This window comes from Balaenoptera musculus, chromosome 3, assembly GCF_009873245.2.
Source record: "Balaenoptera musculus isolate JJ_BM4_2016_0621 chromosome 3, mBalMus1.pri.v3, whole genome shotgun sequence".
NCBI lineage: Eukaryota > Metazoa > Chordata > Mammalia > Artiodactyla > Balaenopteridae > Balaenoptera > Balaenoptera musculus.
The window spans coordinates 60,585,288-60,597,900 of record NC_045787.1 but is presented as its reverse complement, the minus strand read 5'-3'; the positions used below and the strand labels follow the sequence as shown (position 1 = coordinate 60,597,900).

Below are 12,613 nucleotides of genomic sequence, written 5' to 3'. Positions count from 1 at the left end.
TATTCCTGCACAGCCCAGTTCACCTGGGTGCAGCTTTCTGCCTTTACCTGTTTTTTCTTGCTGATGTAACCATGCCGAAGCAAACACAAAATTTACATTGTGCCCAAATTGGCCCTGCTGTGTCAACTGAATTAGAACAAATCCTGCTTTTTCATAAACCTGGTTTACACTGTTAACCAACTGCTAGATTTTTCTTAGAGAATATGATTATTTACAGTCAGAGAACTAGTCTAGTTATTGAGAATCTCTATGCTCATTTTAAAAAAGCACTCCATTTGGGTTTATCAAACTGAGAAAAGGGTGCTGAAATTCCTCCTTTGTTGTTTATGAAGAAAAAAATTGTTTGATATGAATATCAAGAGTAAAAGCACTGGTACTCTCACAAGTAGAGTAATTTCACTGTTATATGGGGGGAAAAGTTGAACAACATTGAAACCAGTTGAAGTTGCTAAAACTCTTCAGCTCTTAAGACATGGTATAAAAATTTAGCATGACTTCCTTGAAATAGTCTACTGAGGTCTGAGACAGAAAGCTAAGATTTGATTAAACTGATTAATAGCAATTAAAAATTAATGAGTAAAGGGTACATCTGTTTCTAAACTTTCTCTAATAGTGTATCATCTTTTAAATGTAGTGATAAGTAACATAAGTTAATGTTTTACTTAGCTTATGTTTTTATTTTTAAATATAAAATATTGCAAACCTATAGAAAAGTGCAAAACAGCATAAATACATATACAGGCATATCTCACTTTATTGTGCTTTACAAATACTGTGTTTTTTACAGATTGAAGGTTTGTGGCGACCCTGTGTCAAGCAAGTCTGCTGGCACCATTTTTCCAACAGCATTTGCTCACTTCCTGTTTCTCTGTCACATTTTGGTAATTCTTGCAATATTTTCAAACTTCTTCTTTATTACTATATTCTGATCTGTGATCAGTGGTCTTTGATTCTACTACTAAGACTCACTGAAGGCTCAGATGATAGTTAGCAGTTTTTAGCAATAAAGGATTCTTTTTGTTGTTGTTGTTTCATTTTTTTTTTATGTTAGTGAATTTTAAAAAATTGGAGTATAGTTGATTTACAATTTTGTGTTAGTCTCTGATGTACAGCAAAGTGATTCAGATATTTATATATACATATATATTCATTTTCAGATTATTTTCCATTATAGGTTATTACAAGATGTTGAATGTAGTTCTGTGTGCTGTATACAGTAGGACCTTGTTGTGTATTTTATATATAGTAGTTTATATCTACTAATCCCAATCTCCTAATTTATCCCCCCCACTCCCCACCCTTTCCTCCTCCTTTGGTAACCATAAGTTTGTTTTCTAAGTCTGTGAGTCTGTTTCTGTTTTGTAAATAAGTTCATTTGTACTATTTTTTAGATTCCACCTATGAGTGATATCATATGATATTTGTCTTTCTCTGTCCGGTTTATTTCACTTAGTATGATAATCTCTAGGTCCATCCATGTTGCTGCAAAAGGCATTATTTCATTCTTTTTTATGGCTGAGTAATATTCCATTGTATATATACACCACATCTTCTTTATCCGTTCATCTGTCGATGGACACTCAGGTTGTTTTCATGTCTTGGCTATTGTAAATAGTGCTACAGTGAACACTTGGGTGCATGTATCTTTTCGAATTATGGTTTTCTCTGGATATATGCCCAGGAGTGGGATTGCTGGATCATATGGTAACTCTATTTTTAGTTTTTTAAGGAACCTCCATACTGTTCTCCATAGTGGCTACACCAATTTATATTCACACCAACAGTGTAGGAGGGTTCCTTTTTCTTCCTCTCCAGCATTTGTACATTGTTTTTTTAGACATACTGCTGTTGCACACTTAATAGACTACAGTATAGTAAACATAGCTTTTATATGTACTGGGAAACCAACATATTTGTGTCACTCACTTTATTGAGATGACCTGGAACCAGACCCGCAATATCTCCAAGGTATCCTATATATGTGCCCCTAAGATTAAGTCAGTGCGTTTGCCATAATTTTTTTAAAGGGATGTAACAGGTAGACCTAAGATCTCAAGTTCCTGTTCACACCTTTCTTACTTCCCCATTGGTAACCACTGTCATATTATTGGTGTGTTTTAATCATACATGTTTTGTATTGTTGTTATATAAGTATGTATCCATAAACAATGTATTTTTTGTTTTGTGTGTTTTCAAATTTTGCATAAGTAGTATTCTACTTTATGTATACTTTCACAATTAAACTATTTTTACTTAATGTGTTTTTAAAATATTGAGGTATGTAGATATAGTTCATTTATTTTAATTACTGTCTCATTTTCTTTGAGACAGTTACATTTTTTTTTTTTTCTGCTGTTCAAGAAGAAAGTGCTTCGTGGAGTATCCTTAGTACTTATATTTTCTTTGTATTGCTTTTCAGGTTCACTTTTTGATTCTTAGTGAGAAATTTTATAAATCACAGTGATGTTTTGGGGCTCCTTCCTGAAGTTTTCTCTTGCCCTGTGATTCGGTCTTGGAGAAATCTACCCCCACTCCCAGCCCCTTTGATATAACTTAACAAAAAGGGCTCAGGCTCTATGCGGTGACATTTATACCCTTTCTTGGATATATTTTCTTGTCAAGTAAATATCACATATAAAGGAAAAACTTATTCATGTTGACAAAAATGTGTATACTGTTAAATTTTTAAAAATCTGTTGCTTTTCTATACACTAACAACAAGCTACAAGAAAGAGAAATTAAGGAAACAGTCCCATTTACCATTACATCAAAAAGAATAAAATACCTGGGAATAAACCTATCTAAGGAGATAAAAGACCTGTACTTGGAAAACTATAAGACACTGATGGAAGAAATTGAAGATTACACAAACAAATAGAAAGATATACCATGTTCTTAGATTGAAAGAATTACTGTTGTTAAAATGACCATACTACCCAAGGCAATCTACAGATTCAATGCAATCCTTATCAAAATACCAATGACATTTTTTACAGAACTAGAACAAGTAATTTCAGAATTTGTATGAAATCACAAAAGACCCCAAATAGCCAAAACAATCTTGGGAAAGAACAGAGCTGGAGGAATCATGCTCCTTGACTTCAGACAATACTACAAAGCTACAGTAATCAAAACAGTATGGTTCTGTCACAAAAACAGACACATAGATCAATGAACACAATAGAGAGCCCAGAAATAAACCCACACACTTATGGTCAATTAATCTATGACAGAAGAGGCAAGAATATACAGTGGAGAAAAGACAGTCTCTTCAGTAAGTGGTTCTGGGAAAACTAGACAGCTACGTGTAAAACAATGCAATTAGAACCTTCTCTAACACCATATACAAAAATAAACTCAAATGGATTAAAGACCTAAATGTAAAACCGGATACTATAAAACTCCTAGAGGAAAACACAGAACACTCTTTGACATAAATCACAGCTATATTTTTTTGGATCCATCTCCTAAAGCAAAGGAAACAAAAACAAAAATAAATTGGACCTTATTAAACTTAAAAGCTTTTACACAGCAAAGGAAACCACCAACAAAATGAAAAGACAACCCGCTGAATGAGAGAAGATATTTGCAAATGATATGATTGATAAGGGGTTAATAGCCAACATATATAAACAGCTCATACAGCTCAACATCAAAAAAGCAAATAGCTTGTTTGGAAAATGGGCAGAACTGAATAGACATTTTTCCAAATAGGAAATGCAGATGGCCAGAAAGCACATGAAAAGATACTCAACATTGCTAATCGTTAGGGAAATGCAAATCAAAACCACAATGAGATACTACCTCACACCTGTTAGAATGGCTGTCATCAAAAAGCACACAAATAACAAATGTTGGTGAGGATGTGGAGAAAAGGGACTCCTTGTACACTGTTGGTGGGAGTGTAAATTGGTGCAGCCACTGTGGAAAACAGTATGGAGGTTTCTCAAAAAACTAGAAATAGAACTACCATATTCAGAAAGATACATGCATCCCAATGTTCATAGCAACATTATTTACAATTGCCAGGCTATGGAAGCAACCTAATTGTTAATCAACAGATGAGAGATAGCCTCATCCACCAGAGGGCAGACAGCAGAAGCAAGAAGAACTACAGTCCTGCAGCCTGTGGAACAAAAACCACATTCACAGAAAGATAGACAAGATGAAAAGGCAGAGGGCTATGTACCAGATGAAGGAACAAGATAAAACCCCAGAAAAAGAACTAAATGAAGTGGAGATAGGCAACCTTCCAGAAAAAGAATTCAGAATAATGATAGTGAAGATGATCCAGGACCTCGGAAAAAGAATGGAGGCAAAGATTGAGAAGATGCAAGGAATCATTTAACAAAGACCTAGAAGAATTAAAGAACAATCAGCAGATGAATGGATAAACAAGATGTGATATATATATAGATATATAGATATAGATATAGATACGTAAAATATAGGGTTGGCCAAACAGTTCATTTGGGTTTTTCCATAAGATCTTATGAAAAGCCATAAAAAAGAATAAAAATTTTGCCATTTACAACAATGTGGATGGACTTGGAGGACACTATGCTAAGTGAAATAAGTCAGATAAAGACAAATACTGTAAGATATCACTTATATGTGGAATCTAAAAAATACAACAAACTAGTGAATAAAACAAAAAAGAAGCAGCCTCACAGATACAAACTGGTGGTTTCCAATGGGGAGAGGGAAGGGGGGATGGGCAGTATAGGGATGGAGAGGGTGAGAAAGGGTTGTTATGAGATTATCTGAAATCATCTGTGTGAAACTTTGAAAATTGTAAAGCACTATAGAATTTAAAGAATCTTGCATTCAATAAAATTTTTTTAATTAAAAAAATTTAAAGAATCTTGCCTAGTCAGGAAATGATGAAATTGATTGGATAGAACACTAGTACTGCTTAGATTTGCCTCTGGTCTATGTTAAGAATTTTATGTAGTTCTCCTTCCTTCACCAAACGCATTTGCCAGTATCCTTGTGTTTAAAAATTACAACTATGTGGAAGCAATTTTAAATGCTGAATTCTGTACACTTTTTTATATTCCTTAAACTGATATATATCTAAGCTGATTTTAGGACTATATATATATTTTTTTGATAGGACTATATTTTAAGAGACCTTTTTTATTATTTTGTGCTGACCTATATAATATTTAAAGAAGGCTATTGTTTGAGCAAATATTTACCAGTTACTTGTCAGAGTATTTAGGTAAAAATATGATGCCCATATTTTGAGAAGTTTTTTTAAAATAATGGATTTCTTAATAATTATATGGCATTCCCCCAAATTCATTTTTCCTATGTCATAGTGACTTAGAGTTAATCCAAAGAGAAAGTAATTGGTGTAAATAGTGTCTGGATGGCATTGACCATTAGTTGGTACCAGAAATGATTCCTTAAATCTAAGCAGGAAAATAATAATAAGACAAAAATTTAATACATAGCTATAGATAAGCTATTGAGTATTTCTGTTATTTATGGTACATTTTGTTATTCTCTTTGCTTGTCTTGTATAATTTTATCAATAAAATGCATTTAAATTTACTATTAAACATCCCATCTGGGTTTTTTTGTTGTTGTTCTTTGGTTTTTTTCTGGCTGCGTTGGGTCTTTGTTGCTGCGTGCGGGCTTTCTCTAGTTGTGGCAAGCAGGGGCTACTCTTCGTTGCGGTGCGCAGGCTTCTCATTGTGGTGGCTTCTCTTGTTGAGGAGCACGGGCTCTAGACGCGCGGGTTTCAGTAGTTGCAGTGTGCGGGCTCTAGGGTGCGAAGGCTTCAGTAGTTGTGGCACACGGGCTTAGCTGCTCCGCAGCATGTGGGATCTTCCAGGACCAGGGATCGAACCCGTGTCCCCTGCATTGGCAGGCAGATTCTTAACCACTGCGCCACCAGGGAAGTCCCTCCATGTTGTACTTCTAACCTCTGCCGTGGTTTTGTCTAGCGACCTGTAAGATACAAGTGCAGTGAACAGAGATTTCATTTTAAAATGTGAAACATTTAAATTGGAAAGACTTTGACTTTCTTTTCCCAGCCTTTTTGAGATGCAACATGACTAACCTCTCCCTTTTAGAGCAGCATATAGGATGTGTGCTGATAAAATGAAGTGTGCCCTGACGAGGCAGGTATGAAAAGCTAAGTCCTTCGCTTTTCCAGTGGTGGTGACATAAGTGTTTAAGTGTTTTATCTGATGGTGACTTGATGACACAACAGGCAAGTTGTGTCATGGCCTGTGCAAAGCATGAAGCTCCCAGCTGTCAGTGGATGGAGTAAGAGGAAAACATGGGAAGTTAGAGGTTAGTTGTGGATGAAATATGTGCAGGAGATAGAGGCAGAACAATCTTGCTATAGGCCATTAAAGAGAGTGGTCAGAGCACTCTCACTACAGTAGTTTTGTCATTTATTGTGTACTGTAAATCTCAAAACCTATTTATTATTTGCCAGTTATTGTTTTATTTTGTTATAAATCCAGCAGCAATAAATTCTTAAAACTTGGAAGTGTACATTTAATGAAGAATGAATTACTGAATTTTTGTGTATCATTATTTAACATGCACAAAATGTTCATCAACTTTTACCATCCACCATGAAACTCATAGTGATATAAATCTGCTAAAACAGGATCAGCATCTACTTAAAAAGTTGGGAGGTATTTTAGGAAGACTAAGCCTCAAGATGACAATTTAATGTATACAGGTGCCAAATATGTTTACATGTCTCTCTGTGAAACATGATCTCATATAGATCAAATAACTGTTTTTTAAAATTTAATTTTGTTCATTTTTTATTCTAAGTTTTCTTTTGCACATATGAGAAATGAAGCAATAATGGTTAATGTATTTCTCCATTAGCAGAAAAAGGACCTGAATGATGCTGGTTTTCAAATAGAAAAGCAATTAATTCCAATAATAGTTCGACCATTTTTACTCAGAGCTTTTGTACGTTTCTTCTGTCAGTGTAAATGGAATCAAAGTAAAGCTTTTGGAAGTTTATTCTGTCAAAATCGCCGTAAATGCTGTTGTAAATTTAAAAGCCCCAACGTGGCTTTCACTGAACGGATGTTGTCATGGTAAAATCAACGTTCTTATTACATTAAGAAAACTATGGAACAGAAATATTTTGGGAATTGGTTGTGGTGCATGCATACTCACTCTGCTTATTCTACCAAGTGAAATAAAACTATAATGGTCAAAATTACTGATATTTGATATGTGTAGTTTAACTGAACTACAGGATTCTTGTGATGAAGCTAATATTGAAAAAGCATACTTAGGCATGACACCACACACTCTCATATGCAATTCTCTTTGCTGCATGTGACCAGTGGGATTTTAGAAATGTGATTTTATGAAAAACTGCTTTGTAAGTTAGCCTGTGTTCTGTATTGGCTTTTTTGCCTGGGGCGGGTGGGTGGAGGAGAAGATTAAGTGAAACTTTTGTGTATTGGTTAGATTCTGATTCAAAATCATTTGGAAATCTTTAAAGTGTTTATCAGGTAGAGCACCAAAAACCTTCAGCTTTTGAAAATTTTAGCAAATAACAATTCTTAGAAACAAATCTTGCAAACAGGAAGACATTGAAATGTATCCCTATAAAAACAAAGGAAGAACTGAACAAATTAAGTAGTAAGAGCTAAAATTTTATTTTAGAAGTTCTGTCATTTGTGGTATCTCAACTATGGTGAAGACTTTTTTGATGGAACTCCTATTTTTGTGGTTAAGTTTATATTTTGTATTAGAATGAAATGAAATCGAGGAGGCAGTTGGTTTTGCATTATCTAAATTCGATGGAATTTTTTTTTACAGTATAGAGAATTATTTAAAAGTTTTATCTCAAAGATAGTTTTATTGAATGGAGGGGGGAAAGTTAAATATCTAGGCTTGAAATATTTACAGATTTTAACATAAAAGAAAGCATTGAGAATATCCTTGTATTCAACAGAATTTTCTCTGTGCTTACCAGATCATTCAAACTGTAAAGAAGACATTTTTTTCCATTAAAAATATTATGTTCTATAGAGAAGAGTAAGTTGCAAATGTCAACATTTTCATAATTGGTGATCATAAAATTCAGTTATGAAGAAGATTGTAGGCAATTTTTTTTTCTTTAATTTAAAAATAATAAGACCATATAAAAATATGTTCTTCAAATAAATACCAATGGTTTGGTTTTAGAGATAGACAGAGCTAAGAAATTGATTAAAGTATATGAATAAATACATATCTGAGTGAAAATTATTCTGCTTATGCTTTTAATGCATCATTGAACATGGATATGATTTTGTCTTTTAGAATTTTATTTTTGAAAATACATTTTTGGTAGAACTGTTTCATAACCTACCAATATAATAAAACAAGTTTTACAGTCAATAAATACATATTATAGAAATTACATAATTTTAATTACTTAAAATTTTCTATCTCACTTTCAATAGTGTCTGTTAATATTTTGAAATAATTTAATTTCCTAAACATTAATTTCAGGGATCAGAAATAAAAGCAAGATGAATCAGACCACTAACTCAAAAAATTATTTCAATGAATAGACTTATTTTATTTTTCTGATTTATTTTAGTTCCGTATTCTAAATCTCAACACTCAAAAATAGACTTTAGAGTTAACCTAGTTATAGATTCTCACTCTACATTTGAGGAAACTAACAGTTGGGTGTATTTTTCCCAGATTATCCCAGCAAGCTGATTACACAGTCCAGTGTACAACACTTCCTTTTGACCTGTATTACTCATTTGGTGACTATTTTGCTAATTGTCCTTAAAAATCAATCATAGAATTTTTCTTATCTGTGGTTGAACCAACATGGTCTAATGATTAGTGGATAGCAGTAGTTGGTAACCAAATTTAGAATAGCTCTATTAACATTTTTCACTTGTATTTTTTGTAATTCTGCTTTAGTAAAACTAGGTTAATGGTTTTTAAATAGATTACTGAAAGAAGGTTGCTTTTTATCCAAATCAATTATCTTAACAAATTAATATTATAAAAGAGTTTACCACACCATTCCTGTACTTTGGCTTATTGTTATAGAACTATCTTTAGCTTTGCCTGACTTCATTGATTTTATTTTTTTTAATCCACTTCTAATGTCTGTAAAATGTTCTAATGCAGATGTTTATTTTTTCCATGTATTATGAATCCTATTTATAGTTAGAATTGTATGTGTGTAACCTTCTAAATTAAAATTATGCTTTTTCAATAAAATAACTGGAGTTTAAAATACAAACCTATTTTGTTAACATTTCAATTTTGGTTTAATTATTATTAAAATTATCTCAATATATGTTAATGTAGTACATTCAGAAATTGACTTAGGAAACCTTATTATAGTGTAAAAGCTGCTATAATAAGTTGTTCCCTAACATAAATAAATAAATGACCAATATTACCAGAGGCTATAAGCAACATGGGGAAAAAAATGGAAGGAGTCTTTTATCCTAGTTTTTAGAGGGCATCAGCAGCTTGCTTTTATGAAAAAGTAACAGCTAAATGCACTGCAAATAATTTGCAGTAATCCAGTTCAGTGATTCATGTGTCTGCTTTAATGGGTCATAATTCAGGGTAAAGTAACTGAGTGCAGTCAGAGTGCAGACACTGCTTATGCCAGGGACAGTATCTCTTCATAAAACACACCTCAGGAGAAGCAGTTTGCCAGCCCCCTAATACTCTCTGATGTTTTGATGTCCTGCATATTTTTCCGATTAAGTTTTGAGTGCCATGTTTTTAGTTGTATTTCCACATTCATTATTCTCACGTAGACCCTTCAGCGGGTTTGCCATATATGATTATTTTTTTAATGATGCCTTTCTTTCCACTTCAGCAGTTTAATAATCTAGCACATGGCTGCTTCTCAGTACTCAGCATTCACCTCCCCAATACTGAAGAGGACATGTGCTTTGGCTTCAGAATTCCATTTGCAGCGTTAGAAATGCATATTCCCTATGGAACAACATTTGTTTGACATAACCATTCATTTTTATTACCTCTTTAAATATGTTTATCCAGAGTTATCAATAATCATAAATAACTATTCTCATCTTGTTCTGTTTTTCTCCAACAGACAAAATTGCTTACCCAGTACATATTAAATCTCGGCAAGTATGATCAAAACTACGACATCAGAGACCGTACAAGATTTATTAGGCAGCTTATTGTTCCGAATGAGAAGAGTGGAGCTTTAAGTAAATATGCCAAAAAAATATTCCTGGCTCAAAAACCCGCACCACTGCTTGAGTCTCCTTTTAAAGGTACTATTATCAGAATATACCTGCAAAATATTTGTTGTCTAAAAAATTATGACATTATATCCCATTTCTAACATGTTTAAAATTTATCTCTTAGAAAATATAATTGATTAGCATATGTAAATATATAAGAACAGTGTGCTTTCTACTCATTCATCTGTTCTCCAACGCAAGCTTTATAGTAGTTCATGTTTTTATAGACCTTATTTACCTAAATAATTTTAATCTTCTGATTTTATTTTTATTCTAACCAGATGATTTGGCTGAACAATAGATAAAAGCTATGTTGTTCTTGCAGACATTGACTTCATCTCTGTTTTAAATAGATAGCTTTGTTTAATGCGTATATAATTCACCTTAATACTTAGTTGTTATTAAATAAATATTCTGTGTACACTAACATAAGCTTTTCCAGGAAGAATTGTTTCATAAAAATATCCCTTTATATTTGTTTGCTTTTCAAAGATGGAAGTTGACTTATTTTCCCCAGCGTTTTAAAAGGAGTGTTTATTTTCTCAGTTTAACAGGTAGCCATTACAGTGGGAATCAAATGATTATATACTTTGGTTTTCATATTATTTCTTATTTAATTGTTGTAAAGCGATAAAAAGCAGTTCAGTTTTGTAGAAAAACTATTAAAATTCTGAATGTGTTTGTAGCAAGACATGTATATGGATTGTTTAACTGTGCTGTCATTCTTAATATTCACAGTAAAGTAATTTTTAGAGAAGCTACAAACAGAGCAACACCTCTAAACACACTGACTGATTAGCTTTTTTATTGACCATTATGGGGGAGATTATTGTAATCTATGGACTGAAATCAGTTTTTTGACCTATGAAGAGCTTCCTAGTTTATATTTATTCCTTGACATTTGAGGTAATATGCCAATTACCTTGAGCTCTGATTAGGATTGTTCTTGTTATATACAGCTCATATTGTTTATTTTATATTTTCCTCTATTTTAATAGGTAGGGATCATTACCAGCTTGGCACTTTGTCTCATACTCTCAACACTAAAGCTACTGGGTACCTGGAATTATCTAATTGGCCAGAGGTGGCGCCTGACCCATCAGTTCGAAATGTAGAAGTAATAGAGTTGGTAAGTTGACCTTTCTGAAATTAATTTTGTCAAGCAGTGGGAGATTCTGGAATAACTATTGTTTTATATAAAAGCTTTTTTGGGGGATTGAAAATTGTTCTGGTATTTCTAAATGTAATGTGTTAGATATATCTTGCTGCTATGGGAAGTAAATATTGTAGTATTCCTATGTCGTTGTACATGTACTGTTCCTTTTCTTCAAGGAAATAGAGAATGGAATTCTCTGCATCAGTGCCACCCACATTTGTGGTATTGCATTTGTAGTTGTGTAGATTCAATTTCTAAGATATTTAGTTTCATTGGGTTGAGCTTTTCCTACTTAGTTTAGAGATTCGTAAGCTTCCTGTTAATGTTTTCTAAATCATTTTTGCTGTCTCTTCCAGAAAAACCATACAAAGTGTTCTTCTCGATTTTCTGATGAAACTTTTTTACGTGAAGCCTAAACATAAATAGGAAGCATCATGTACCAAAAATGTCCTTACACAAGGTCACAATTAAAATGAATAATATGTTGCTTTCACATTAAAAAAAAAAAGCTCTCTATATAAATAACCTTTTCCTAGATCTTTAAAACATGTTGGCCACTAAAGTAAGAGAATTAGTGTTCTTTCCTAGTATTATCTCTTTCTTTCTTATATAAACAAGAGAAATAAAGAGAGGGGTCTTCTGATTGTCTTTAGAGATTGATTATGTGAAATATATCCGTTACTTTTTTAAGTAGAATTAATAAAAAAGAACAGTTAGGTATTACATCCTGGATGCTTTTCTGGTAGAACACATATTTTGAACTAGGATTCAGATAACCGGTCTTTCTCACTAATTCCTATGAGAAAGTCAGTTAATCTTCTTGCCTAACTTTTCCATATACAATGGAAAAAAAATATTACTTTAAATAGAAGAATTTCTATAACAGGCATAGCTTTTTTTTTTTTTTTTTTTTTGCCACACTGCGCAGCTTGCAAGATCTTAGTTCCCCAACCAGGGCCTGGGTCTGGGCCACAGCAGTGAAAGCATCAAGTCCTAACCACTGGACCGCCAGGGAATTCCCCAGGCATGGCCATTTAATTTGATTCTTTTGAGAAATATGTTTCTCTTAACTACACAAACTTGTCTGGCTTTGGAGTGTGGCAAGAGCAATAATAGCTGATAATGGCTCCATTTAGCAGACCCTGGAGTGTACTTTGATAGTTTTATAAACATTATCTTGTTTAAACCTCATAATGATTATAAGTGATCGTTATTG

General features: G+C 33.1%; 1 protein-coding gene across 1 annotated transcript in view; it reads left to right on the top strand.

Moving 5' to 3' along the window:
- Positions 1–12,613, top strand: part of AP3B1 (adaptor related protein complex 3 subunit beta 1) — a 267,726-nt gene that overhangs the window by 150,411 nt on the left and 104,702 nt on the right. The window contains exons 16-17 of the mRNA XM_036848304.1: positions 10,085–10,271; positions 11,240–11,370. Coding sequence (XP_036704199.1) covers positions 10,085–10,271; positions 11,240–11,370 — 318 coding nt within the window. The remainder of the gene's footprint in view (positions 1–10,084; positions 10,272–11,239; positions 11,371–12,613) is intronic.